General features: G+C 43.7%; 12 protein-coding genes across 12 annotated transcripts; 4 read left to right on the plus strand and 8 right to left on the minus strand.

Annotated features, from left to right (window-relative positions):
- Positions 1 to 6: 6 nt before the first annotated feature.
- Positions 7 to 3669, minus strand: BYT42DRAFT_592067 (Rho GTPase activation protein; the record flags this gene model as incomplete). Its single annotated transcript, XM_051570590.1, has 10 exons — positions 7 to 667; positions 735 to 1260; positions 1318 to 1508; positions 1571 to 1993; positions 2063 to 2157; positions 2219 to 2664; positions 2732 to 2818; positions 2900 to 3041; positions 3105 to 3343; positions 3408 to 3669. 10 exons carry the CDS (start codon positions 3667 to 3669, stop codon positions 7 to 9), a joined length of 3072 nt encoding a protein of 1023 aa, XP_051427639.1.
- Positions 3670 to 3909: 240 nt separating this feature from the next.
- BYT42DRAFT_489566 (uncharacterized protein) lies at positions 3910 to 4721 on the minus strand (the record flags this gene model as incomplete). Its single annotated transcript, XM_051563947.1, has 3 exons — positions 3910 to 4255; positions 4323 to 4440; positions 4616 to 4721. 3 exons carry the CDS (start codon positions 4719 to 4721, stop codon positions 3910 to 3912), a joined length of 570 nt encoding a protein of 189 aa, XP_051427640.1.
- Positions 4722 to 5651: 930 nt separating this feature from the next.
- Positions 5652 to 7102, plus strand: BYT42DRAFT_489347 (uncharacterized protein; the record flags this gene model as incomplete). The annotated part of the gene is made up of 7 exons (XM_051563932.1): positions 5652 to 5714; positions 5778 to 6142; positions 6207 to 6322; positions 6386 to 6493; positions 6568 to 6757; positions 6819 to 6904; positions 6966 to 7102. 7 exons carry the CDS (start codon positions 5652 to 5654, stop codon positions 7100 to 7102), a joined length of 1065 nt encoding a protein of 354 aa, XP_051427641.1.
- Positions 7103 to 9046: 1944 nt separating this feature from the next.
- Positions 9047 to 9365, plus strand: BYT42DRAFT_475122 (ribosomal L29e protein family-domain-containing protein; the record flags this gene model as incomplete). The annotated part of the gene is made up of 3 exons (XM_051563602.1): positions 9047 to 9083; positions 9150 to 9214; positions 9297 to 9365. Coding segments are annotated over 3 exons (171 nt in total), but the record flags the coding sequence as incomplete, so codon positions are not given.
- Positions 9366 to 9477: 112 nt separating this feature from the next.
- Positions 9478 to 11918, minus strand: BYT42DRAFT_557766 (uncharacterized protein). Its single transcript, XM_051566938.1, has 6 exons — positions 11514 to 11918; positions 11357 to 11439; positions 11097 to 11286; positions 10052 to 10936; positions 9794 to 9978; positions 9478 to 9706 (listed from the first exon to the last, which is right to left on the minus strand). The coding sequence occupies exons 1-6, from the start codon at positions 11593 to 11595 to the stop codon at positions 9692 to 9694; spliced, it is 1440 nt and encodes a 479-aa protein (XP_051427643.1). The 5' UTR covers positions 11596 to 11918; the 3' UTR covers positions 9478 to 9691.
- Positions 11919 to 12461: 543 nt separating this feature from the next.
- BYT42DRAFT_205053 (ClpP/crotonase-like domain-containing protein) lies at positions 12462 to 13836 on the minus strand. Its single transcript, XM_051562538.1, has 2 exons — positions 13796 to 13836; positions 12462 to 13729 (listed from the first exon to the last, which is right to left on the minus strand). The coding sequence occupies exon 2, from the start codon at positions 13406 to 13408 to the stop codon at positions 12596 to 12598; it is 813 nt and encodes a 270-aa protein (XP_051427644.1). The 5' UTR covers positions 13409 to 13729; positions 13796 to 13836; the 3' UTR covers positions 12462 to 12595.
- BYT42DRAFT_543215 (protein transporter SEC23) lies at positions 13705 to 16603 on the minus strand (the record flags this gene model as incomplete). Its single annotated transcript, XM_051565666.1, has 10 exons — positions 13705 to 13729; positions 13796 to 14257; positions 14326 to 14903; positions 14990 to 15229; positions 15297 to 15455; positions 15517 to 15661; positions 15723 to 15901; positions 15958 to 16252; positions 16335 to 16516; positions 16577 to 16603. 10 exons carry the CDS (start codon positions 16601 to 16603, stop codon positions 13705 to 13707), a joined length of 2292 nt encoding a protein of 763 aa, XP_051427645.1.
- A 971-nt stretch (positions 16604 to 17574) lies between these two features.
- BYT42DRAFT_477848 (ribosomal protein S7 domain-containing protein) lies at positions 17575 to 17994 on the plus strand (the record flags this gene model as incomplete). Its single annotated transcript, XM_051563647.1, has 1 exon — positions 17575 to 17994. A coding segment is annotated over one exon (420 nt), but the record flags the coding sequence as incomplete, so codon positions are not given.
- A 417-nt stretch (positions 17995 to 18411) lies between these two features.
- BYT42DRAFT_490651 (WD40-repeat-containing domain protein) lies at positions 18412 to 19914 on the minus strand (the record flags this gene model as incomplete). The annotated part of the gene is made up of 7 exons (XM_051564017.1): positions 18412 to 18534; positions 18620 to 18818; positions 18872 to 18989; positions 19046 to 19353; positions 19412 to 19457; positions 19559 to 19733; positions 19852 to 19914. Coding segments are annotated over 7 exons (1032 nt in total), but the record flags the coding sequence as incomplete, so codon positions are not given.
- A 413-nt stretch (positions 19915 to 20327) lies between these two features.
- On the minus strand, positions 20328 to 21615 carry BYT42DRAFT_205105 (uncharacterized protein). The gene is made up of 7 exons (XM_051562539.1): positions 21490 to 21615; positions 21294 to 21431; positions 20992 to 21239; positions 20873 to 20932; positions 20718 to 20812; positions 20514 to 20625; positions 20328 to 20438 (listed from the first exon to the last, which is right to left on the minus strand). The coding sequence occupies exons 1-6, from the start codon at positions 21502 to 21504 to the stop codon at positions 20618 to 20620; spliced, it is 564 nt and encodes a 187-aa protein (XP_051427648.1). The 5' UTR covers positions 21505 to 21615; the 3' UTR covers positions 20328 to 20438; positions 20514 to 20617.
- Positions 21616 to 21674: 59 nt separating this feature from the next.
- BYT42DRAFT_557773 (Poly(A) polymerase central domain-containing protein) lies at positions 21675 to 24543 on the minus strand. The gene is made up of 11 exons (XM_051566939.1): positions 24359 to 24543; positions 24155 to 24303; positions 23959 to 24068; positions 23818 to 23871; positions 23291 to 23704; positions 22935 to 23194; positions 22558 to 22871; positions 22375 to 22498; positions 22254 to 22314; positions 21965 to 22187; positions 21675 to 21850 (listed from the first exon to the last, which is right to left on the minus strand). The coding sequence occupies exons 1-10, from the start codon at positions 24505 to 24507 to the stop codon at positions 21999 to 22001; spliced, it is 1824 nt and encodes a 607-aa protein (XP_051427649.1). The 5' UTR covers positions 24508 to 24543; the 3' UTR covers positions 21675 to 21850; positions 21965 to 21998.
- Positions 24544 to 24742: 199 nt separating this feature from the next.
- On the plus strand, positions 24743 to 27009 carry BYT42DRAFT_557777 (uncharacterized protein). The gene is made up of 10 exons (XM_051566940.1): positions 24743 to 24972; positions 25033 to 25315; positions 25385 to 25596; positions 25661 to 25694; positions 25757 to 26006; positions 26075 to 26266; positions 26342 to 26441; positions 26510 to 26543; positions 26604 to 26619; positions 26686 to 27009. Exons 2-10 carry the CDS (start codon positions 25188 to 25190, stop codon positions 26950 to 26952), a joined length of 1233 nt encoding a protein of 410 aa, XP_051427650.1. The 5' UTR covers positions 24743 to 24972; positions 25033 to 25187; the 3' UTR covers positions 26953 to 27009.
- The last annotated feature ends 180 nt before the right edge of the window (positions 27010 to 27189 follow it).

Consider the following 27189-nt stretch of genomic DNA (forward strand, 5'->3'; position numbering starts at 1 on the left):
GGATACTTACTTTTTGTTAATGAGGTAGATCAAAAGGTTGACATTGACTTTGGCCATGCCGTCAAGTAAGGTCATGGTTTGTGCACCTTCGTATTGGGTCTGAAGCAACTCTTCGTAGCGCATATCCATGCACACCGAGGTCATGTTCCAACCCGAATAGCTGCCTTCAATAGTGATAATACCGGCTTGATCCATGGAAAGGATAATGGGAATGCGATCGTAATGCTTCTTGTTGATACCAACAATTTCAATGACAATGCCACGTTCGTGCAACTGTTTCGCCGTGTATTTGTACGATCCAAATTTGGGTACCAAGCCTTGTTTTTGAAGTCCTCGAATATGGAAGTACTGGCGTGTGAAAGGGAACACAAAGCGCGCTTTCTTGCCACGCTTGTTGGCCATGTTGCTCATGCATCCGTTCAGGTAATCTTCGTATTGCGTACGCTGCTCGACAAGATACCGTTGCTTGCTTTGCAAATGATCGAGGGTCTCACTCAATTTGGCAATTTCACGATCACGCTGCTTCCTTCGGGAATTCTTGCCCGTAATATCCTGAGCAATCATGCTGATGATATCCTGGTAATCGTTGCACGCCGTAATCACCTTGCATCGTTCCAAATGTGCGACCAATCGACTGGCGATCGTCTTTAACTGGTAAAATGAAATACTATGCACGAACATTCGGGATGATGAGATGATTGGTCAACAATTTTCAGGGAATATAACGTTTATACCTTTGTATATCCAATGGCGAGTCATCACGACCGAGCTTCAAATAGCGACGCTTGGCGGCCATGGCGGCTTTGGCGTCATTCTCTTTGGGTTCAAATTCCGCTTGTTTCATGGCCGACCAGGTATCCTCATGTTCCTGGGTGACTGGGGCGTCAAAGATCGCTTTGAGCGAACTACCTTGTTGGATTCGGATCACATAGACCACCAAACGCTTTGTATCCACCAAGAGCTGCTGGAGTCGAGCAGCTGGATCTTGAGCAATGGTATCAGCGCGATTTGTCAAGGTCAGGCGAAGCATGGACTCGGGCAATTCCATATTGCTTCTGTAGGGCGACGGGCCAATGGTTTGAATGATATCGGTTAGCATCCCTCGACCTTCGGGCTCCAATTCTTCCTTGTTATTGGCGATCAGATAGTGCAAGTAATAGAGCTCCTGCGGTGAGATGTACACGACAGGTTTGCTTGTGCTGGCATGGTCTGCCAAAGAGCTCATGCCAAAGTAGGTTTCGGGGTCCTCCACATCCGTCACTATTAAGAAGCGTTAAAGATGAAAACGTGACGCTTTTGTTGCATTATATGCCTTACATTCTAAGAACCACTTAGCGAATCGTTTTCCTGCATCATGGACATAGTCGTTGAGAGGCGCCAGGAACATGTCACTTGCGTCGAATACTTTGCCACTGGAGATTTGTTGCAACATTTTGGAGATTTCTGCCAAGTTTTTTCGTTGCGTCGGATTGATACTTGAGTCAATCACATCGTATTGCTCAGGAGCACTACCATTTGGATGGTGTTAGGTCGCATAAAAAAAAATTAGAAAACAGTTCCGCACACTTACACAATAGCAGGATTCAGATAACGGTAATAGATAAAGTTACCGAGGATCTTGATGATGTGTTCGGATGGTTCGTCTGGAAAGTTTTCTTCGAGCACAAGTTTGAGTTCGCGTGCTACGACACGGATGCCGTAAGGAACTTCGTCGACGGTGGTTATAATGGCACTCAAAAAATGCTCTGTCATCTCGCGTAGATTGCGCAAATGCAAAATGAAGATGTCTCGGACTTCGCGATCCGCCAATGCTTCCTGAGAATTGGCCGAATGCATGCGAGCCGAGGGTCGGCCAGTGCGCGATTCCTCATTATTCACGGCTTTATGGTAAATACTCACAGGATCCGTTTCCAGATCCAGTTGGTCGTTATCCAATACTTGGCTCACAAGTGGCGTTAGCAATCGTCGGAAAAACGCTCGCTCCTTTGCCCCGCTATTGAAGCACAAAGTATTTAATATATGCAAAATGTATGACAGGATGTTTATGAACAATATCACTTACCGATTGGTTTGTACAACCAGCTTCATAAACATAAAGTTGCCGCGCATGAATTCCTGTGTGCTTTCCATGAATTTCATTTCCTCTGCAATGCAATACTAGAAATAACACTCTGGTTGAGTTTGAAGTGGACCACAAAGTTTCGAGAGTGTCACTCACTTTGCACAGGTTAATCAACAGATATTCCTCGCGCGAGTTGGTCGCATAGCCGAACAAGGACAAGACGGCGGACTCGATTCCCTTGGGACTTGACGTATCGCCCAGATCATGGCCGTTGGTGAGCGACATCAAGCGGGCCAAATATTTGGGTTCGGTTTGCAACAAGTAGACGAGCTGCTGGTAGAGTTCACGACGTTCGCGGGTTTCTTTGTCCACACCATTTAACGAATATGGGTTAGCGCTCGTATTGGCGGCCGAAGCCAGCTGAGAAAACCGTCGCTGTTGCTGCTTCTTCTTGAATGCGCCGCTGGCTTTCAACACTTCGTCAATGGTAATGGCATTTCGCACCAGAAGAGCGATCTGGATATCCACCGAATTGACATGAGCATCCAGTTGATTGTTTTCACGGATATGTTGGATCACTTGTCCACGAAGATCCTCCAAGGCTAATGAAAGATGGATTCCATTTGAGCATACTCAACAAATGGCTTGCAGCCGCATAATATTCCTTACCAAGTTCGCGATCGAAATCAAGATGACTATCATCCAAGAGATGGATAAAGTTCTTGACGGTTCCCACAGATGGGTTGCTTTCCGTGGCTACAGAGAGTTGAGATTGAATAAGAATAGGCGTACTTTGCTTCAATTTTGTATTTGAGAACTTGTTCAGTGGTAACTTACTTAGCTTGCGATAGGAATGACCCATGAGTCGGTTCTTGAGGAAGCCTTGAATTTTAACGACTTTATCAATGTTGGATTTGTAATGTTCCATGGTGGTTTGCACCTGCGAACGGACCAAGAAACCGCGACAGGCACTTTGAAGCTTAAAAAGATAAAAAGAGCATTAGATCACAAACGTGACTTGCACTTGAATCTTGAGTCTTACCTTGATGATCCATTCTTCGGGACAAGTTTCATAGCTGATGCGTTTCTGTTCCAGTTCACGACGGCACAAAACGCCTCGCACATGTGCTTGGATATTTTGAATGCGCGATTGGAAAAACGTCGATCGATGCACTTGCTGGACCCGGTGGAACTCTCGCGAAGCAAGCCAGGTACGAGCAATCGCTTGACATTGAATGACCTTGTCCAGCTTTTCAGGCTGCGACCAATAAGCCGAAACGTCTAATCGGCGTAAAAGTATTAGTCAATAGGTGAAAGCCATGGATAATACGGAAAGAGTGCTTACTTTGTCTTTCTTGCGGTCGACTAGGATTCACTTGCACAATGCGTACGCTGGCGGAACGGTCATCGTCATCGGTGTCGCTTTCCTCTACAATGAGGTCCGGAGTCGACAGACCCAGAACGTCCACTTCTGGATAACCTGGTAGATCGATTTGTTGGAAACAGTAGGTCACGTCGTTGTCGTCCTCTTCATCATCATCTTCGCCTTCAAATTCTTCATTTAATTCTTTGCGCAAGGAAGATCCGATGTTCATAAAATTAGGCATAGCGACGCCGTAAGAATCCAAGACTTTTTGGGTCGCTAACAGTTCCTCATCTAATGACCGCTGTTAGCTTTCTGAAGTTTTTCAATATGGGAAAAAAGTGACTTACTGGTAAATTCGAGTTTGCCGAGGAGATCCTTGATATTGGGTGCCATATTTCGTCGTGAAAGCAAATGACTGGGAAGTACAAAATTAAGTATACATCATTTTTTTTACGCAATGAGTGGCGAAACGATATATACCTTAATGCATGAATGCAGTAAATAACTTTGGGAATATTTTTCTTATCGTACAAATCGGTGAGCTCGAACCAGAAAATCTGCGGCAAGCGTACGACACGCAGACCGTTGAAGAAAGCATTGATATTTTCCGAAAGCAGAAATTTATGCTTGGTATCCTGGAAACGGTTGTAAGACGTCTGAAACCCCGTAGCATTAAACAAGTTGCAAGATGACTTACCGTAACAATTTTGTGGACACTTCCTGGAGCGAACCACGATGCCAGTTTTGCCAATACAATGCCGTCTCGCATTGTCTCTTCCAGTCGAATAATGGGATCGATTTCCACCTGTAAGCAGTCTTCTATCCACCTAGAAAAACCGGCGAAAAGGTTACACCGTGGATGTTTATTGATTGCCTAATTTGGTAACCGCTTACTCTTTGGCTTCACCAATATGGCATAGGTATTCGTATGCTTGTAAGTTGTTGCGTTGCTTGTCCATCCATTGACTCGCGATAACGCTAATTCTGTCATTTTTCTGTAATCGGATTCGTCCTAAGATTTGGGTTTAGGAACATTGTAATCGACGATCGGAAAGCGAAGCCGAGGGGTCAAGGGCTCAGATAAGGGCAATTTGGATTTTTTTTTTTTTTACCTTGCATACCTAGAGAATAATGAAAATTCATTAGTATCTAAATAAATGAGGGTACTAAAAAAGACTAAAACGTACCGACGACATCCTCTGCATCATCCGTAATGGTTGGTATATGTAGGTTGGATAAACCGTGCTGACCAGCCATCACAGACAGCCGCTTCAGTGGTGTCGCATGTGCCATTATAAAGTGATTGGTATCGTATTGATTTTTTCTCGTATGTTATATGGCTGTTGGTTATTGAATAATACAGAGAAAGGAAATAAAGCTTGTAAAGAGAGGAACTTTCATTTTATAGGCGCTTTGAATGGACGCTCGGTAAGTGGTAACTGACTTGCCGAATATAGAGAATCAGTAAACATGGAGAATAGTTCTGCATGCCCTTATCATTTCATTTTCCGCTTCCATGAAAACGATGTCATGGCGGCTGCGGATTTCAACAAGGTTATCTTGCACACCGCTCTTGGCGATCCACATCATGCGTATTCTACCATCCGAATGGAGCGAATACATTCAGTGCTTGTTGACTGCATCAAAAACCGGTTTTGCCCCAATGGATGCATTTCCAAAATTGTCAACTGGGACAACAGATGCATTCTTTGGACTTGTTTTGTTCGTTTTCGTATTTTTGAGCAGAGCTCGTGATTCTTTATCCTGAACCTTGCCTTTTTTGTTTTTTTCCGTTGCAATAAAAGCTCGATTCAGTCCACTTGTTCGACTGGTGTGTGCGTTTTAAGTAATGATTGTGTTGGTTGACCGTGTGAAAAACTCCAAGATATACATAAAGATGAGTTACCATATCAGCAAGCAACATTTTGGCCGATTGTATTTCCACTTCGTTGATAAAGGAATATGTCATTTTCATGGCTTGTCAGTGAAAACAACAGAGAACCTGAAAAAGCAGAAGATCACGGTATAATAATATTTCATGGCCCGCCCAGGTGGCATCATTTGCAAAAATGTCACATGTCCGACCTCGCCCAGTTGGGATGTTCCATTTGCGGTTTTCATGCTATACAACATATGGTAAATGGCATTCTTTGTCATGCGTGCCTAGTGATTCATTCCTCATGCCACACTGTTAGCATGGTATCCGACTTCTTCTACCCAAATATGGGGGGAGTGGAAAGCCATCTGTATCAGCTTTCGCAGCGTCTGATTCAGCGTGGTCATAAGGTACGGTGGTCGTCCGTTGTTCACAGAACAATAGCATCATACATTTAACTTTTCACCATAAAGGTTATTATTGTGACGCATTCTTATGGATCACGAACAGGCGTGCGTTATCTTACCAATGGCTTGAAAGTGTACCATGTACCGACCATGGTCATCCATGCCGAAGCCACACTTCCTACCATTTACGGCTTTTTCCCTCTATTTCGCAATATCATGATTCGTGAATCCATCAATATTGTGCACGGTCACGGTGCATTCTCTGCCTTGTGTCATGAAGCCATTTTACACGGAAAGACCATGGGACTCAAAGCCTGCTTCACTGATCACTCCTTGTTTGGTTTCGCGGACGCCAGCTCCATTCTCACCAACAAACTTTTGAAATTCACTTTAAGCGATGTCGACCACGTTATTTGCGTATCCCATACCAGGTAATAATCAACGTAAACGCCTCAATTTACTCAGCCTTTGACTGACATTTGCACCACCTCAAAGCAAAGAGAACACTGTGCTTCGTGCAGCCTTGTTGCCGAGAAATGTGTCAGTGATACCCAATGCCGTTGTAGCGTCCCAATTCACTCCTGATCCTTCGGCGGCTGATCCAAATTGGAGTAAGTAGCAAGCGAACAATGAACATAGCTATACGTCTCATACAATACTTGCTTGATTATCAGTTACGATCGTTGTTATCAGTCGTCTGGTGTACCGCAAAGGCATGGATCTATTGGTGGCCATCATTCCAAGAATATGTTCAATGCACCGTAATGTGCGATTTATCATTGGTAAGGCGAAAAAAAGATGATACAAATAAAAGACGCACAAGGCAAGTAACTAAAATCTTCCTGGGCTTTAATAGGTGGAGATGGACCAAAAAGAATCGATTTGGAGCAGATGCGCGAAAAGCATTTGCTGCATGATCGGGTCGAGTTATTGGGGCCGATCAAACATCATGAAGTGCGCAGTATTCTTATCCAAGGGAATATCTTTTTAAATACCAGTTTGACCGAAGCCTTTTGTATAGCCATTGTGGAAGCTGCATGCGCGGGGTAGGACAAGACAACTTTTGACACTATCGAGCAATGGTCTCTAATTTTCTGGCATGATTAGGCTGTTTGTTGTGAGCACCAAAGTGGGTGGTGTGCCGGAAGTTTTGCCAAGCCATATGATTAATTATGCTATGCCCGAGGAAGATGGTAAGGATGTCTATCTATACATTTAATTAGGATCTGCCAGTTATTTATACATTGAAAAAAGATCTAGTGATTGCTGTCTCCAAGGCAGTGCATATGATACGATTTGAGGAGGTTCATCCAAGTCGATTTAATGACGAATTGAAAGACATGTATAGCTGGTCTAATGTCGCTGAACGTACTGAAAAGGCAAGTGGGTGACGGATGTTTTCGATTGGGTAAACTCATCATTTTCCTTTTTTTTTTTTAGGTATACGATTTGATATCGCAAAGCCAGAACTCTCCCCTAATTGAACGACTTCGCCGATACTATGGTTGTGGACTTTACGCTGGCAAAATCTTTTGTATGGTCATGGCATTGGATTATCTTTTGTGGATGTTTTTGGAGCTGGTCTTCCCAAACCATTCCATTGAGCGAGCCGTGACTTTTCCTTACAAACGCTATCGCGACTACGTCAATCATGCCCCGCTTGAAATTTCAAGTAGCGTAGACGAAAAATAGAAGACAAAATTTTAATACCACACACATCAAAAAGCTTTGCTACGAGTAAGATGAACTTGCTTTTTTTTTTCCAAGCAATCATCCCGTGCGATTCTACTTGACGGGAGCATTGTTTTCAATAAATGCAAAAATTTTGATATGCGCATGTTTATACTCCAATATTATTTCACAGTGAGATTAGCAGATGATCGTTGTTTCAAGTTCCAAAACTTTATAAAGAATATCATAGTGTGGATGGGGTGGTCATGGAAATTCAGTAACTATATTCAGTAAAGAGTTTAAAACCATCATAAATGATACCAAAGCACACACTTACCCATACTGTCATTCAGGTACTGAAGGAATGAGCATTGAAATAGGGGGCGTCGCGCGTATTTCGATAATCGTTCACTGCAGGAAGACGAGCGAGTTCTTCAATAATCTCAGCCAGGTCTTTGAAGTCTTGACAATGTCTGGGAAACTCCTGACGCGTGATGCGGGACAATTCATAAGCGACCCAAGCCTCCATAGTGATAATGCGGCCAGTAATACAATCCTTCAACCGGTACCCATAGGATTGATGCTCTGTTTGCTCATTTTCTTGCATTTTCTGGAGCTTGCTTTTTGGTATGTTGTGATCTCAAAAAGAAGAATGGGAAGAAAAAGGGGATAACGTGGAGGAGAATCAAACAGCTATGTGTTCAACGTTGCGTTTATTCTTTCCTTATGTGTTATAACATGATCAAATAGATAGATGGATGTGCATCTTTCCTTTCTTTGAAAGCAAAATGTGGCTCAGTTTAGATTTAAGCACGGCGACAACTGCACTGCGCCTTCAATGCTTGTGAAACATCCACACTTCCCCCACAGGAAGACGCGCAGCAACTATTGGGGTTGTTGTCACTTGCAATTATTGGTACTTTTACGATCATAGGTGATACAGCTGACTGAAAGCAAATGGCTGCCTCGATTGATAACAGGGAAACAACAGTGCTGCACGAAAACGGATCCGGAGACATATCGAGCTTCATTTAATTTTTTTTAAGTTCATACAATTCCACGCTTCTATGTGTGACCTATCGCGGAAATACCAGAGGAAATGATCACTCATCCGAAGCATGTTTTGTGTGCATTGTTTCTCATATGGACACCAGCTGTCCGCTCAGAAGAATGACAGCGTAGGAGAATGACTTCGGCTGAGTGCGAATTCATTCTCTTGTTAGTGTATGTGATTTTCCGGTCCGGATCTTTCAACGGAGTTCTAATACAAAGTCGCCGTTGTGAGGCATGGCTGCCCAAAGTCGGAATCCCAGCCAGCATCCGTGAGCTCCCTCCTTTTCTTCCTTTACTTTGACCCAAGGTAATAAAACAAGTTCAGGACTATTATCATAGAAGGCTTGGAAAAAGCGGTGCGTCTTTCGAGAAACGATTCACACGATTCAAACGAGAACGAACGTATAATGGATGCGAATGTATGGATGGATGATGGATGAGGAAAACAAGTGAAATGGATGGATTTTTCTCCGTTGTCACCTCATTAGACTGCCCCATCGTCTTGTTCATCGCCGACGTTGGATTTTTGCTTTTTTCCAGTCAGCCTTTTCTTTCATTTCTGAGTAACGAAACTTACCTGTTTTCCTGTTCAGTAGGAATACCGATTCGCCATGGCCAAGTCTAAGAACCATACCAACCACAACCAAAGTAAGATTTTGGTTATTACCGCATAACGCTGTGGCATCCATTGACACAATTCCTTTTTTTTTTCAGACAAGAAGGCTCACCGTAACGGTATCAAGAAGCCCAAGACCCACAAGTATCCTTCTCTCAAGGGTGTATGTATTATTCAAACGCTTGCCATGGAAACAATGGGTATCCGAAATGAAGTTTCACTAATGGCTTTTTTTATGTGTATAGGTGGATGCCAAGTTCCTCCGTAACCAGCGTTTCGCCAAGAAGGGTACCGAGAAGGCTTTGGCTGCTGCCAAGGCTGCCAAGACTGCCTAAACAGATTCTCGGAAAACTTCCATATTACAACGTCATGATGACAATTCAAATAAATACGCGTTGAATATGTACAGTCAGAAAAACCTGGATGTGTGAATTATCGTCCAATGGTACAAAAAGTGAAGCAACAAGTTAGTATTTTCGGGATTGGGTTTACCCATAGGCTTCCAAGGGCCTTGCATTTATTTTGAGAAAGGAATCTGAAAGTGAGCGAGAGTGAGAGAAAAAGATTATAACCAACATGTCAAAAACGGCTGGCGCTTGACAAAAACACTGAAAACTTGCCGGCAAGTGGAGAACGTTTTTTAATATTCGATGTTCTGTCCGTGTAAAAAATTGGGAAAAGCAGTATGGAGGGTCAGTTCTTCGATCAGTCGGCCCGTCCGGAAATTAAAGACTTGACTTACATTCACATCGCAATGGGTTCGAATTGTTTCGAATACTTTCAGCATTTTACGCCTGGCACCCAGTGCAGCAACGCCTTTGGCCAACAACTGCTCATCCGTCAGTTTGACAATGTCTTGCCATTTCATCGGTTCAAAAATTGAATTGTATTTATGCAAACGCATCGATCGGAACCATGCAGGAACATCTATAAACATAAAAAGGTAAGCCATTCGTTTTTGGTAAAGCCGGTGAAAGCCGTGAGACCCTTCTAGATTTACCTTTGAGTAGCTCCATATCTACTGCATCCATGGGCTTTTTGTCTTTGGTGGGTCTTAGGTTGGAAGGGAGCAGATTGCCGCGCATGTGACCTGACATATGCGAAGCTTCACTGTGATCACTCAAATCATCCCGATCCTCTGAAAGTTGGAGTCGATCCAATTCAGGTGGCGTAATGTGGTGATGACGCTTTTCCGGCCCTCCAGGCGACGTGGAACGTGAAATCGGGGGTTGCTTGATCGCATTACTGTTGATGCCGCTACTTTCGTACATCGATACCGGTCGACGTGATTCAAAAATACCTTGCTCGGGCACCACTCCAGGTATGCCACGATGCGTCCATTGAGGAGTCAAACTGCTCATTCCAAACCGATGTGCATTTGGTGTTGACATTCGATTCGTCATGCCACTCCCTCCGCCTCCTCCTCCTCCTGCCCATGGCGATTGAAAATGTTGGTTGTCTTTGGTGGGCAAAGCCCATGTGGAAATGTCGGCCGACTTGGGTCGTTCCGCCGGTTTTTTACGATCGCCAATATGGCCCACTTCAATTCTCGGCGGGTTAAGCCAGTCGGTAAATAGATTGGAGGATGCCGGACCCTCAATCACGGAACGAGGACGAGAGGAAGTCAGTCCTGGAGCCGACAGTAAGGGTGCAGAACCTCCGTCCCTGAGAAGCCCATTCGTTCCCGGCGGCCCTTGAGATCGACCCAATAAATCGCTGCCAAGCGGACCAAACAATTTCGTGCAATCTTCCATATCGCCTAAACCAAATGAATACTGGCTTCCACTAAGGCGTTTGTTCACAGACGACGGGGTTTGATTGTCTCGCATTTTGTAGGCGAGAGGCGCGGGAATGCCTCCCACACTCGATGATCGAGTCTCGGTCACTAAGCAACCATCCATGCAATTTAGTGGTCATTCGCACTTTTTCCTTGTTGAAGATTGTCATGGTGTTCCTTTCCATCTTTCGCATCTTCAGTTTTCTCTCTCTTTTTTGTACACACATCTCGCTTTTTTCGTAGGTTGCTCTCATCCTCAACTCCTTACCTGGATCCTGAATCGAAGTCAAGTAGGGGTGCAAAGGGTCACGCTTGATCATTTGTTGTAACATATTCATAAAGAACCGTGCTTGAACCTGTGAAGCATGTTGAAGCAAGGCGTAAAGGGTGGCTGTCTTTTCGGGCTCGGACAGAAAGCTGAACCACTGTTCGACGTGCTTCATCTCCTCTTTGAAGTTCTGGGAATGAAGCAAAAGTTAATATCTCCAAGGACCGACATTCCAACAGTAGTCCGTTCTTTTTTCTCACCTGGTCGAGTTTAGCCGAGGCCATGTCATCGAGAGTCTTCTCGTAATCTTGCAGGTCTTCATACAAATGGCCGAGAGCGTCGGCTGTAAAAGAGTGGTGGCGTTTTAGCTCAGTATGCAAGCCGAACCTGAGTGTCACGGGAAACCAGCAGACTTACCTTCCATTGTAGTGTAATGGGTAGGCCGGAGCATCTCTGATAACGGACGAGAAGCCCGTGCCGAATAGTCTGAAGGAAGCATAGATGCGCAACCAAGAGAAACGGGATTGGTGACAAAGAAAGTTTAAAGGAAGTATAAAGAGAGAATAAAAAAATAAAATAAAGAGTCTATAAGAGGGGTGAAGCGTGGATCAACCAAAGCAGATAACTGAAAAAGGGATGAAAGCGGGGCAAACGCAAGGAGTCAAGAGAAACAGAAAAAAAACCGTGTAAAACATGGAAAGGTGAACAGGCGGATTCTCAAACACACGTCACTGCAAACGCTCCATTTTTCTTTTCTGATTTTTTCAATCACTTATGCATTCACCACCGTCGTACAATGTCGATTCACCTCTTACAATCTTGTTCTATGCATAAAACAATCGCCTCTCCTCCCAAGATTGAAAATAAACCCCATTTCAGGTATGTGTAACCATGACGAGCTTTCTTTTTTGGGCCATCTATCATTTTCATGTGATGTTCTCTTTCATTTGAGTCCAAACGTCGATACTGTAGCCAAGGTAAGATATAAAACAATTCTATAGCAAGAACACATTGTTCAAGAACGTATTTCATTCTTAAAGCATGCACCCTTTATCGGGCGGTCCTGAGCTGGCGTAAATTTTGGCACTCTGATAAGTTACTCATACTCTATTGGCTGGATTTATGTGTTGTCTATGGACCTGCGGTGGTCATTGGATAAAATATTTTCTGGGAGCGTGGCGGCCTGTCACTGAAAATGGTGATCAGCCGAATGACCATTCTCATTTTCAAAACGCCTCTCGCGTATCCAACATTGGCTAATTTAATTTGCGACAAAAAGCTGGCGTATCATGACGACTTCTGTTCCTTAACCTCCAGCATGTTGATACAAAAAAAACTAAAAAAATTATAGTGCCCATGATTCATCACTCACAATGTAAAAGGAACGTTGTGTAACCGGTGAACCAAAAGAAAAAAAAAAGTCCCACGAATGGTCAATGGGTCGAGCATACTCGGTGCATGCACTCACATCTGTTTTTATTGGGTCTTTTTCACATTCATTACAACTTGGCTTTATCTGCCAGAAAAGCGGTCCAATCCGGTTTTTTCTTGCTTAAAAATGACATGATACCGTAAGCGGCTTCTTCCGATTGCATCATTTCCAGATACGCATTTTGCACATGGTTCTTGACACGCGCATCACGATCACCATCTGCTCCTGTCGCTATGCCATCAATGAGGGTTTTAATATTCGCCATAGCACCAGGTGCCGACTCCATGAGCATGGTTACGTAATCTCGTACTCCTTCATCCAGTTCGCTGACAGTGTTGCAACGCTTGCTTAAAAACGTCGCTTCCGTCGCTGGTACTCGTCGTCCCGTCAACATGTATTCTCTCGTCTTTTGGATACCCAACTCAGGCACGATGTATTGTGAGATAATCGCAGGAATAATGCCCCTCTTAACTTCAGTTAATGCAAAATAACTGTCGCTCACTGCGACGCGAATATCCGTTGTGAACACCAATCCCACGCCTCCACCTAAAGCTGGTCCGTTCACGCGTGCAATCACTGGCTTGGGAAATCGGTGAAATGCGTCAAACACTTGTAGGCCTTTTTGAAACCCGGATCGAATGGCTTCAGGATCCATGCCGCCTCCGGAAGCCGACAAATCCATACCAGAACAGAAATATTTGCCGGCACCCGTAAGTACAAGCACACGAACTTGAGGATCCTCGGCAAGCTGAGGCAGGATCGTCAATAATTTTTCATTCATCGATGCTGTCAGAGCATTCCCCTTGCGTGGTCGGTTCAGTGTCACTGTAGCAACATGATCGATAATAGAAACGAGTACTTCTTCTTCCTTGATTGTCATCGTATATATATAATTTTTTCGTGTTTTCGTCTAGCCTTTATTTTCTGTATAACAGCAAGAACTTAAACTGTAAAAGCAAACAAAAAAGGGGAAGAGGATAAAAAATAAGAAGAAATAAATTTCAGGGAAGAGAAGAAAAAAAAGGAAACAGAAATAAAAATAAAAAACTGCTGCAGATTCCTTTTTCTTTTTAGGCTATCCTTTTTTCATATGGGTAGAGTTGACTATTTTTTGGTTGGGGATAATTCAGTGGCTGTATTCATGTGATTGGGCACTGAGTCATGGTCTTTTATGATTTAGGAAGTGCCCGCTACTGAAAGTCTATTATGTGACAAAAAAAAGATATGAGTGATGCTGTTGATGTGCAATACAAATGTCCACACTTACTTCTTCAGATGTTCCATAAACACTTGCAGACTCACATCATCGGTGAAAATGGCCGCGCCTTGTGGTGCGCCATAAGGACTGCTGGATGCGTGGGTCGTGGACGGATTCAGTTTAGAAAGCAAGAATCGAGCCTGGGAACCACCTTGATCACACACAATGTAACGAGGCACGGGGAATCGATCCATCAAAAGATCTTGAGCATCCAAAGCTGGTGTTTCCAAAAGCTGTTTGAAATTTTCGTATCCTTCCTGATCTTGATAACCGGCTTGACGCCACTGCGCAATCGTCTCTCCGTGGAAAATAAGAAGATGGAAGAATGTATCAAGCAACAGCATGCAATCCGGTTTGATGGAAACGGAATCCAACAGCACAGGTTGAGGCGGGTTATCGAAACTGTAAGAAGTCAAGGTAGGCTGGATCATGATCAGCGAATTATCCACATTCTCGCGGTTCAATACATGGCTATCATAATAAAATAACATGAGTCGTTTTGCAGCCCAGTGCTTGCGTGCATGACTCTTTCCACTTACCGATAAAAGGCTGTTTCATCGGGGGAATTGTTAAAGACTTGCAAGAATTGACTTCTTCTCAGATGGAACATGAATTGAGGGTAAATCGAAAAGTTCTCGGACAGGCGGAAACTGTGAGGATCGTCTTTGCGGTAATCAGCGAATCGCTGGCAAAGACGAATCAGCATACGATCCAACCAACGCAACACATCGGGTCCATCGTCAATCTCGCCCTTGAATACAGCAATACGCGACATTAATACGGCCGCGGTTTCTTGATCAAACGAATTGGCAATTTCGGGGCTTTGACCTTCGGCAAAGTTGCGGGCCACTGTGGTCACACGTAAACGGAATTGTCCACTCGAATGTTGATAATGAGTGACGAACTGAATGAGACCTCTGGAACCAGGCTGGAACGGAGCTGTGGGCTGGTTCACCACTTCGAAATAGATACCGTGGGTAGTTTTCGGGGTCATGGAACACATCTTCCAAGCAGAAGTGTTGCCCAAACCGATCTCTGTTTCGCCCACATACGTAGACTTTTTATTGGCAGACACAGCATGGCCGATGAGACCGCACACCTTCAGTTCACGTGTTGTCTATGAATTGTGAAAAACAGCACATCAGTATGGGTGATGGTAATAAGAAAGGAGTAGTAGTCAAAAGATGGATCTTGTCTTGTTACCTGAACATCCAAAGTAGCATTGAATCCCATTTGCAAGTGACCTTGGCTGTCCTTTTGGAAGACGCGTTGGAAAGATTGCTTAAAGATGGCCGTATTGAACGAGTCGGAAAGGATCATGAAACCAGCCGTGGAATTGACCATGGACTTCATTTCCAAAAGACCAATCTGATCGAGACAGCCAGCAAAGATATCAATGGTGTGGCCATTGGCAGCAGCCCGCTTGGAAAGACCTTCGTAAAACTAAAATTTACACCCATGAATCATTAGATCAATACTTTTTTTAAACGCATCGCCACCGTTACAATACCTTGACTGCTTTTTTGTAATGCTTGGCACTTTCTTTTTCAATATCGTGATGCGATCGAATAGGTTCACGAAGCTCGTTGCTGACAACGACACCAGGTCCTTCGGTAGCAGGGCCACCACTGAACAACATGACACGTGCGCCGGTGTTAGGGAAAGTGGTCTAATACAATGAGTGAGGTTATTATGTGAAAAAAAAAGACGCACTGTCACTCTGTATTTACCTCCAACAAACCAATAGCTACGCTCATCGCAACACCGGTACATCGCTGAGCACGTTTATCGTTAGCCACCGGCCAAGGATCACGCTGCAAGTTTTCCAAGATGGAAGTGAGCACGAACTCACAGTCTTGCACAGGCAACAAGAATCTGAATATATCCGCAGTTAAAATCACCATTCCATATGCAGATTATGAACTAAATGTTTTACCTGTTGGCAGCCATGGAAGCCTGGGGAGGTTGGCCAGGACGGGCAGCCGGCTGACCGGGACGGACGGTGGAACCGGCCAAACCCAGCATCTCCTGAATTTGTTTGGCAGCGTATTCCTTTGTGCCACGGAAAACAAATGATTTCGGGCAGTCCGAGAAACCGAGCTCGTGAACTTGGGTCTAATGGCAAATGTAAGGCAAAGTTGCTTGCTGAACACTGGTCATTGGTCGCTTACCATTGTACCAAACGTAATCAAGCCTACCCAGGCGTAGGGAGGCAAAAGACTGAGACTGACCACGAGCGAGTCCTTCAAAGCCTTCAAGTCTTCATCGTCAAGACAGGTGTCGACAACATAGAGGAAGATGGGTGGTATCTGAGCAACGCGGTTCAGGTTGTATTCAATCGTAGTGTACTTTGGCAAAAGCTCGGCAGGTAGATTGGTATTGGAGATGTCTTTATAGTGAGGAGGAAGAGCATTGCGCTGTAAGCAGAAAGGACAAATCCAAAGTTTGCCACGAACATCGATTTGACTGGATAAAGATGAGGTTAGTGAGCATCCACAAAAATTGCGCTGCCAAAGTGGAAGGCCAGCTTTGTAGTAGTGTAACTTACCAGTAAGGATTGAGGATGGCTCTACATGGTGCTTTACAAGTGACCGGTTCGTACCAAATAGGGCTTTGCTCGAAATCTTCACGCTCTTTCAAAGGAGTATACAAGCACGCAATAGGCACCACGGCTTTGGTGGCCTCGATACGCGATGATGGCCAAGCGTTCCAAGAGAAGCGGATACCGTCCTAAAATGATGCCCATTCAATAAATGGTCTGCTGCAATAGCACAGGATGTTCACGCCTACCTGCTCTTCGATTTCGTCAAAGTTCATGTCTAACACGTAAGGGAGAAGAAGGATGCCTGGTTTTTCTGTGCTTATGGAACAAAATCTAAGAGCGACGTGGCGAGTCGTCGGGACTTGGAACTCACGTGAGTCTGCCCTTTGTTCTTTGAGAAGCCATTCCGTCCATTTGATTGGCCAATACATCCAAGATGACGTCTGACGTAGATTCAGCTGAAATTGTCTTCCACAGCGTAGGTAAGCTTGCTATCCTATCAACATTTGATTATTTCCAACTCAAGAGGCAGTATCGCAGGGCTGTGGAAGATTTAGCTGGAAGATTATGTCAGTGATGTTCCTACCGTCCGTAATGAAAAAATGCCTCTTGTGCCACCATGTAGATTCTCTATCGACTGTCTACAACTGGTGGATAGTGATGACCGACACGAGGATGAAAGAAGCTTATCACACATAAAAACCTGTTATTGAGCTGTTAGATTTGAGTTTTCGTTGGATAGATAAACACTGAGCGAGGGCCTACTGTCGCGTGTATTTTTAACATGCCATATCCATGGTTTAATTGCGCTACTATATGTAGACACGTTTTACAGAGTGTTTCTTGTCATCATTTTTATTCTTCGTATTTGCCATGCGTTACATGAAGGTAGATTAATTTGATGCGATGCCCGTATGATCTGGCCGAGGGCAACGTCGGAGTATCAAATTCGAGTGACTTTCTCGCTGGGATGACAGTCCCAGTGGGCCCTGTTTTTTATCCAAACAATTTTTTTGGTTGCCCTTGTTGAAGCACAGTTTTGGGAAATATAGAGCCACTTGCAATGTTCGGAAACCGTATGTGGCAAGTTGTTCGCCAGACCGGGGTCAAGGCAGCACGAATGCCGTCCCTGTCAGTCCAGTCGATGCGCCCGTTGACCACTGAGACCCCGGCGGCCCCAACCACCTTCACCGCTCCTACATCCTCCCTTAATCCCGATATTGCCAAAACGGCATTTGATCACCACGATCCTCTCATCTCTCAATTAGTCAATACCATCATGCGTGACGGCAAGAAGGCCCGTGCCCAACGTATTGTCAACGACAGCTTGAAATACTTGGCCGAAAAGAGCTCCAGCGACCCTTACACCGTGCTGTCCGAAGTTATTGAAACCGCCTCACCTTTGTTGAAATTAACGTCTAACAAGAAGGGATCCAAAGTGGTTCACATTCCTACTCCATTAAGAGAACGTCAACGTCGCAGACGAGCCATTGTTTGGATCATTGAAGCCGCAGCTAAACGTAACGACAAGACTTTTGCCGAACGATTCGCCGCTGAAGTGTACGATGTATCCCAAGGCACCAGCACCGTGCTGCAAAAGAAAATGCAACTGCACAAACAAGCCTTAGCCAACCGTGCGAATGCCCAAGTCAGCTACAACACTCAATCTCGATAGATATAAACAGTCAACTTTTTTCATCATGTCCATTACTTTTTACAGTATCTTTTTTCTTGTAGAATAAAACCTTATCCGCGCAACTCGTCACGTTTTGCCTGTTCTCCCTTGAATCACTGAATTTCAGCCAAAAGAAAAAAGGAAAAAGATGTATGGATTTGTTTCAATGAGGACAAACACATGTATGCACTGATATTGGTCGGAAAATATGAAAGACAGAGGTCCCTCGTTTTTGTTGATCATCCAAGGATGAAATGTGAAGCATTGTGTTGTGATATGTGGCATTCTTGGGGTTGAATAAAAGATGACAATCACGTGTGTGCGATAATGGGCAAGACGTACGATATGCGCTGTTTTGTGTGGATATAAAGACTGGCACTGGTTGTCGCATTTTCTAGCTTGCACCGTTTATTCCAGCGAGAGCGCTTGGATCATGCCTTTACTGTTGGCGGCCAACAAGATGTTTGAATTCCTCTTCCAGCAAACAGAGCTTCCAAACGCAGTGGAGCTTTCACCTAAAGAGTCATCATCCTACATACGAAAATTGAATCAATAACGACTCACAGATGGATACACATTAGCTTTTTTTTTTTTCTTTTACCACGCTGCGAATCACGGAAGGAAATTTGTAGATAAGGCTCGGTTTGGCAGAGTATTTATGATATGTGTATACTGCATTGTCTTCGCTACCGCATGAGAACCAATCGCCTTCCACAGATAGTCCAACAAAGTTTCTTCGATTTGTATGACCGGTATAGGTTCTCTTGCACTCTTTATTCGAAAGATCCCACAGCTTCAAGCTACCATCGATAGACCTGTAACAACTGTAAGTAATGGACGATTGCATCGATTCATCTGCTTGACTTACAAAGATACCAGTTCCGTATTGTTGAGCCACTTGATATACGAAACTGTCTTATTGTGTCCTTTGAGCGTTAGTAATGCGTCTCTGGTCCATCGAGTATCATACCAACGAATATTGGAATCTATGCAGCGATCTTAGTGGTTGATATCCTTGTGTAAGTCTTGATTCGCTAGGTACCTGCCGAGCCGACCATCAGCTGATGGTGATCGTGTGGACCAAAGTGGACACTGCATACGTTTGATTTCTCCGTAAATGTGTAAATGGATCTGGACTGATTCATGGACCAGATTTTGACTGTCGCATCATCACTGGCGGAAGCCATTATGTCCGGGTTCGTCCGACTAATGTCAACGCTCCAAGCACGCTGTTTATGTTCCTGAAAGGTGCGAACACAGAGGCCCGTAGAAGCATCCCAAATACTAACATTGCCTCCATAATCCGAACTGGCTAGCTGAGATTGTACATAGGGATTCCAACAGACGCAGCTAGAATATTTTGTCCCTTTAGTTCTATGTTAGTATATTGCTCAGTATTATATTGTACCTTATCTTGTGTTTAGAAGACATTGTCTGAATTGGGCAATGAATTACTCCAAAAGGCGGCTGTTGATCGCCTACAAAAGGACGGTAAATACATTGTTTTTTTTTTTTTTTTTTTTTTTTTTTCATTCATTTGGAATTACAAACGCACCAGTTTCTTCGTCATCATCCATATTAAACGTTGGATGAATCAAATTGGAATCGAACACCTTGATTTCCTTTGTCACGCCCCCTACGGCAAAATACCGATTATCACGACTGAAATCCATGGAAGAGACAATTGACGAGGCGGAATTCGAATCGGTGTAGCGGATGGTATCCAGAGGCTTGAAGCCACTGTATCGACTCATTTCATAAAGACTGGAGATGAAGTTGTTCACATTTTGCGTGGTACGTTCTGGGACATCAGAGTTAATAAAAGGTCGTCCCTACCAATAGTTCGACCAAACCTTTCTTCAATGAATTAAAATACAAGTCTCGAAGATCATCGAACCGATCCATCACCCGTCGTTTTTTCTTTGCGAGTTGGAATGTATCATGTTGTGAGCTGCGTTAAATTCATTTAGTATCATATGGAAACTTGTCATTTCATGTAGCGTACCTTTGGCCTTTATTATCATGATCGGCTTCACTCGTTTCCGGCTACATGTTTCGATTCAGTGCATAAATAACCTAGTGTTACTGAATGATGTTCTGCAAACTTACCGATCGTTTGCGTTTAACGCCATGGAATGGACTACTGGTGCTTAATTCAATCAGTTCTTTGGATGATTCACCGGATTCATCATAGTCAGTAATCTCCTTTAAATCGTGATCGATGGCGTCGATTTGTTGTTGCAGTTCATCGATTTTCTAGCGATACAGCATGTTTAGATCAAACTGACAGATTTCGTTGTCAATAATCCATACTCGGCGGTGGTCTTCTTTAATTTTGGAGAGGAAGAATTCGAATAATTCTTTCCGTGAATATCGCTCGATGTTTTCCAAAGACTGACGTTCCTTCACGGCTGCGGAAAATATTTCAAGGAGCTCTTTTGATTAGAAAAGAAAGAAAGTACACGTTAATCTCTGAGTGCGTTGCGTATGATAAAAAAAAACCCTTTTACCAGAAGAAGGTAATTCTCGGGCAAGTCGTTTGGCAAAGTTAAGCTGAAATTGGCCATCTTTCCTCACGGCATAAAACGGAAAACTGGCGGTACTGTAGGTTTGACTAAGTTGCTGTGCCACATGGTTTACTATACAACAACATCCCGTTTTTCAATACCTACACCATTTCACTCAACGGTATTCCATTAAGTGATTCGACTTACGTTGGAAGTTAGGATGTATATCACTTCGAGTGATTTCAGTGCGACATAACGGGCAATATGGGTTTGCGTCGATATACTTGGTGATGCAACTATGACTAGGGAATCGATCTCAACACACTTGCTCCGAGAGAGGAAAACGATGCAAAAGAACATACCAATACGAATGTCCACAGCTGGTAATGAAGGCTTCTTTCATAATATCCTGGCAAATAGGGCTATGGTGTTGTTAAGCAAAAGAAATAATTTGTTGGATACAGATCACATTCATGCATACCAACTCAAATCCTCTTTCAAACGGTTTGTATGATTCCGATCATCCTTGCTTGCCATATGTCTTGATAACACATCGTCATATCCTACGCTATCTTCTAGATGGGAGCCAGATATGGAGCGACTCGATCGGGCTAGCTGATTGCCTGATAACAGCTCAAAGACTGATGAGAGAGCACCCCAGCTACGAGTATTGGTTGAACTTGACGAAGAGGATGTTGCTTGATCCTGTTCGAGCGCGGTTTGGGTACTCTATGTTATGTTAACGAAAAATTGTTGACCGCGTAATTAAGCAAATATACTTACCGTTTGGTGTGAGATAGCGTTCGTGACAGGCGAAGCCTCGGGTGATGTCCTTGCTGAAGTTGAACTTTCAGAAGAGGCGATTTGAGGCGATCCGCTGGCTGAAGTAGGCACAGCAGGATTAGATTGTGGTGATTGATTCTACGAAGGCAGATAGTTAACGATTGGTGTCGCTCCCATGAATCATTTTATTACTAACCTCAGAGCATGACATGAATAGTGAATGAACTCTGGGATGATTTATGCGTTCTTTTTAGCGTTACAGCGCTGCAATAAAGTGCCGAATTTTGGAACCAAGCAACAGAAAAATAGGAAATTGTATTTCGGGAACAGCCTGTCTAGGCAACGTGTGCTTCTGCTTATTGCTCGAGCTACATCTTTTTTGGTGGAGAAAACGTTTCCCCGTTGTTTATTAGACCGGTTGCTTATACTGTATGTACAATTCAAATCGACAAAAAAAAAAAAAATAGAGTCAGAAGTATCGCTGAGATACTTTGCAAAGGAATGGAAGTATGATCTACGATAGAAATGAAAAAAAAAGAGTAATTTCATGAAAAAGCCTATATGCAAAGGAGGGGAAAAAAAGAAAGAACATAGCAAAAAGGAATATGTTTCCACAGTTATTGCTCATGCGAAATATGATACAATATCATTGTTAGAACGCATTGGCTTACTCGATGGATGGTGGCTTCTTGAAAGGTGTACATATTATTCCTTGCCTGTGTTTCCAACAGGAATACTCGATGCACCGGCTACCTCTTCTAACGCTGGTGGTTTGGTCGCAGCTGGAGAAGGCATCAACGTATTCCCAGTCAACGAACTGGGAGCTTCTTCCTCGCTGCGCAACTTCTTTGATGGCTTCTCCGATCCCGATAGTGCTGCGCTTCCTCCCTTGGTCTGTAATATCGATATTATAAAATCAGTCACCTTGCACTGATCCATTCGGGATTGTCGTAGTGTTACCTTTGCTTGAGATCTCTTTAAATTCTTCTCTTCACCAAGTAATTCCGTGGGTAAAGCGGCTCTACAGAAAGCAGTTAAAACCTTTCATTCTATGTGTATGACGGTCGAGAAGACCAGATACCCTCTGATATTTTTCACGGTGATACTCATGCTATTCTCATCAAATTTATCCCAACTCTTTACAAGTTTGATGAATTCCTGAGTCGGCCATGAGATATCTAGCTTACGGGGACCGGTGGAACCAGCTACAAGCCCAGTTTAATTAATTTCAATGAACCATTTGCGTCGCCGTCACGCAACTTACCAGGCTTGGCTTCCACTTCCAGACCGATATAGAAAGTGGTCGAGTAAAGGGAACGTACACTGGCTTCATTCTCGTCGGTCACCAGACCTCGCTCTTTGAGCAATCCTATATGATTGGTCTCCATACTGCCTTCGCTCAAGGAAAATGTGTAATCCTGCTTGTAAATGCCGCGTGTAGCGTCGCGATATTCTTCATCGGTCAGACAATAGTGCACTTTATCCATGCCCTTAATGTATGGATGAGCCAACACAAGCAAATCCACCAACTCGAGTTTCAGCACCAATTGACGTAGTCGCGATTCCACCAAACCGTGCCTACCATCCTCCATCAGTTTTTCTTTCTCAATGAATTTGACCAGATATTTTCAATGTCCATACCATTTGAGTTGGGCTTCCGATGAATCCGAGCTCGCAATGACTTGTAGATAGTGTTTGTACGAGTGGAAAAAGTTACTCTTCTCAAACAGATCGGACCAGTTGCCTGTTCCAATGACAATTGTGTCGACAATCTCGGCGGCTCGTCCAAATTCCGTAATCATGATGGTCCTTGTAGAATCCGTCACGTTGTGTGTAGCGCACATTGAAGGATAAGCGGGTGTGATGATCGGCATTCGATGACTTTTATCCGCCGGATATAACTAGGAAAACGACACACAAAGAGAAGAAAAAAAAGTCTTGGCTATCTCCTTGTCTTGTTGCATCTTTATATTCTGTTATGAAGAAGAAAAACTCACCTTTGGATTCCACACTCTTACTTGTAATGGCCCATCCTCCAGATGTTTTAAAAGCACCGGCTGAGGCCAGTTCCATTTGAACATAATACGGAAAAAGCGGTTCACAATGAATGCAGCGCAAGCATTGGGATACAACTGACATATTCTCGCTACCAGCATGGCCCAAGCTACACCACCCAAAAATCCCATTACATTGGAGTAAATCGCTCGTCGTTTCGCCCACAGTTTAATGGTTCGTAAAGCGATACGAAACGCTGGAATATCCGGCACCAGACGTAAAATCTCATCCGTTACACGAGAACCGTTTAAGCTTCGAATACAACGTTCATCGAGATTTCTCAAAAGATTGTTATCCGCGAGTATAAGATCGTCCCGTACTTGAGCGATCGCTAGACGGGCGCATACAAAATCAATCTACCGCCAAAAAAAAAAAAAAAAAAAAAAAAAGAAAGAAACAAAACGGGTATCGTAAGAACAAAATCCGATAAATTGATTCATATGCAGGGATTCCAGTCGGGGCAACTTACAGGTATACCAGAAAAATGCATTTTAATTACAGGGACATAGGCGTCCGGCACAGCCTAAGATTCATATACACACACAAGAATACATCTCACTCAATATTCCAACATTCAGCCGCTCGATGCATTGCACACTTTAGAACTTACTGTGAGCTCTGTCACTTCCGGTCTCTCTTTCAGCATATCGTACATGATGGTGAAAAACTGTTCTCTTTCGACATGCTTAGGGAAAACGCACAGCGTATCAATATCGGCCCCTGATGGAATGAGAATGAGAATGAAAATGGTCAGAGGCAATTCTGAGTCAATACGAGCGAATGGTGGAATAAAAAAGGATTCCTACCTGCACCGTGAACACCAAGTCGATAACTGCCGAAAGTAAAGATCTTTCCTCCTGCTTCTCGTGCGAGTGAGTCGGGGAATCCTTTCATCTTACTCACACGATAGACAAATTCCTTGACCATCTTATTTAATTTTCCCAAGACAATAACACTAAATATGGAACGATGAATACGACGCTCTGCTTATCGTTATGATCGAGTTGTACCGTTTTTGTGCTTCGTGCTCGCTTTCAAAGAGACCATAGTCGTGCAAAGTTTTCAAAAGATCGTCGGTCAGTTTCAATTCGGCTTCCGTAGGTTTGGCAGTAGAGATCGGAAGTGTCACCCCTAATTCACGTGGCTTCTCTTGCGACATTTTGCTTTTTAATCTATCGAATGAGTTCTAATAGTCAAGAGAAAGAACCGATTCGCCTTTTTGACCTGAAAATTGTATAATACACCACGTCACACAAAGTCCGAAGATGATGCTGATTGGCCGTTAACCATAAAGGACCATGGTGCGTCGGATTGTCAAAATTCAGATCAACCATGATTCATCATTGGTTGAAACGACCGTGAAAGCGTGGTGCTGTGAACCAAAAAAAAAAGGGAGACGCTGGGCGCGCAACAATGGGGTGACCTTTCACAGTTTCTATTGCTGTTTGTAGTATCCAATCATTTTACTCCTATGCATGTGGAAGTACAAAATCAATGCCTTGGGGTTGGCAAAGTATTCCTGTGGCAAACATGGTTCTCAGGAATTCAGAAGGAGTGAAGATTTTGCTGGGTAAACATGTTATCGCTGAGTATAGCTCACATGTTTAGCTTATAGACATACGGGGTAATTTTCATATGACAAATAGAATGTGTAATCTATGAAAGTATTCCTTACAGTAACTAGTAGTTGAGACCAACAAATGGATCGTCTGGGCAATTTATTGGTTCGAGAAACAGGCACCAAAATTGGTTGTCGGTCCCTAATCTACTTCAACGCCCGAAGCATACAATTTGGGAACACTTCATGCCTCTGGTGCGGCTGTTTTTACGGTTAGCACGATGAAAATTTGGAAATCCATTCTAGCCACGGCCTCTGTCTTTTATTTGGGCGTTGCAGCGAGTGAAATAGAAGTCGAGATCGGTTCAGCATGGAACGACGAGTTGGACATGCTGATTACGCGTCAAACGTGTGTATACAGACTGGTCCGTGTGATGCGAGTATTCTCGGTTGAACTGACTTTTTTTTTTTATTACAGTGCACCTGTCAGCAGCAATGACGAACCTCTACCGTGCAATGGGTTCCCAGAATACCGAGATTTACCTGTCAATCACTTTTTCTGGCTCGGAGCGCATAATGCCGGTTCCCATGACGTCCCAAAATTCAAACAGCAGGCAGCCAACGTAAAAGAGCCTCACGCTTGTCAATACAAGAGCCAGGATCGCACCATCACCGAGATGTTAACCGATGGTATGGTCACTATTCTATGAGCCCCTGCATTGGCTGTTTTACAGATATATTTTGTTGTATGTAGGTCTCCGTTTCCTCCAGGTCAATGTATGCAAGACGTAAGCTATTAATATACGATAATTTCTTTGATCATTGCCATTGATGTAAGATACGATTTTAGGAAAAATGATAAGCTATCATTATGCTCGCCAACAGGTGTGCAAATGTACGATACTCTCTTCCAAGATTTCATCGACGAAGTACTGGACTTTATTCGGATGTATCCTCAACAGATCATTATGGTTCATGTATCTGCCTCGAAAAAACCGAAGCAACCTGTCACAGCTGAAGCGCTTGAAGGCGCTATCGATGAGGTGTGTAAAGTTCACACTGATCGAACCCTAGGCACAGATGAATTCAAGCGACATGAAGTAAGTGTCATTCTTTGTGAATTTGCGTCCCTGCATGGATGATTCATGGAGCCTATTTTCCTGGTCAGTGTCCGTTCATCTATACGCATCCTTTCGCCGCACGACCTTGGCCTACCATGGGCGAGCTCATCAACTATGACCCTGATATGCCTCAGTGGGAAGGCGATGGCCAACATGTGGGTGTTCAAAGCCAGTTGGTTTTGACTTACGATGACAGGTTAGCCTCCAGTCTCGGCCAGAAATCACACTACTTTTCCCAGGTAACAGCCGTTCATAAAAAATATCCCACTGACTGGAGACCACGAATTCGAAGACTAACTTTATTATGGTATCAGCCATTCTGGGAATCCGGCTTCAAAGTTGACCAGCAACTGAAGGATGTGGATGATAATGTACGCGAACTATGCAAGAAATCTGGCGCGCTTCAATTGAATGGTAAGAGATATTGACTATATTGACAATACGATGACCTGGAGTGTGTTATTAAGTAGATCGTATGCTAGCCTTTTTACCGGAAACCACCGTCGACTGCAACAGGTAAGCGCATTGTCACGTAATATTTTAGCAGCGTCTAACTCGTGTTTGTTTTTCAAATAGCCATCTGAATGAGAAGGTACACATGACATAAGAGAGGATATAGACTTATCGCTGTGTATTGACGAAGGCTTTTCGTTTACAGTTCTATACTCCAGCGGTAATTGATCGTTTGTTGCTTTCGAAAGACGTCTGCGATTTCAATAATCTACCTTCAACAACTTACTTCAGTGGCATCACCGTGGATTGCTATGAACAGCATCTGCCCTTCCTGCTGAACTTGCAAAGACAAATGGTTGCCATAAACTATGCGAAACTTAATGGCCGTAAAGTGGATCTAAAACCGTCACCAGTGAAAGAAGAAAAATTAGATACGCAATCACCTTATCACCACGAAAGAGATGAACTGTAACCCTCTCATCAATAAACTGCAGGATACATCGTTGTATCACCTATCATCAAAAAGGATTGACTTGTATTTTTTTTATTTACAGTAACAATAAACGCTGACAATTAAAAGTTTAAGATGCCAATCAAGGCAAAAGATTGGAAATGTTTAACATGAGTTATTGGGAACAATGATGTGACCGAGGAATTGACGTTCGGCGATCAGCTTGGCAGTCAAATAGATTGTTCTGGTATAGATGTC

Source organism: Radiomyces spectabilis (genome assembly GCF_025331425.1).
Source record: "Radiomyces spectabilis strain NRRL 2753 chromosome Unknown BYT42scaffold_2, whole genome shotgun sequence".
Taxonomy (NCBI): Eukaryota; Fungi; Mucoromycota; class Mucoromycetes; order Mucorales; family Radiomycetaceae; genus Radiomyces; species Radiomyces spectabilis.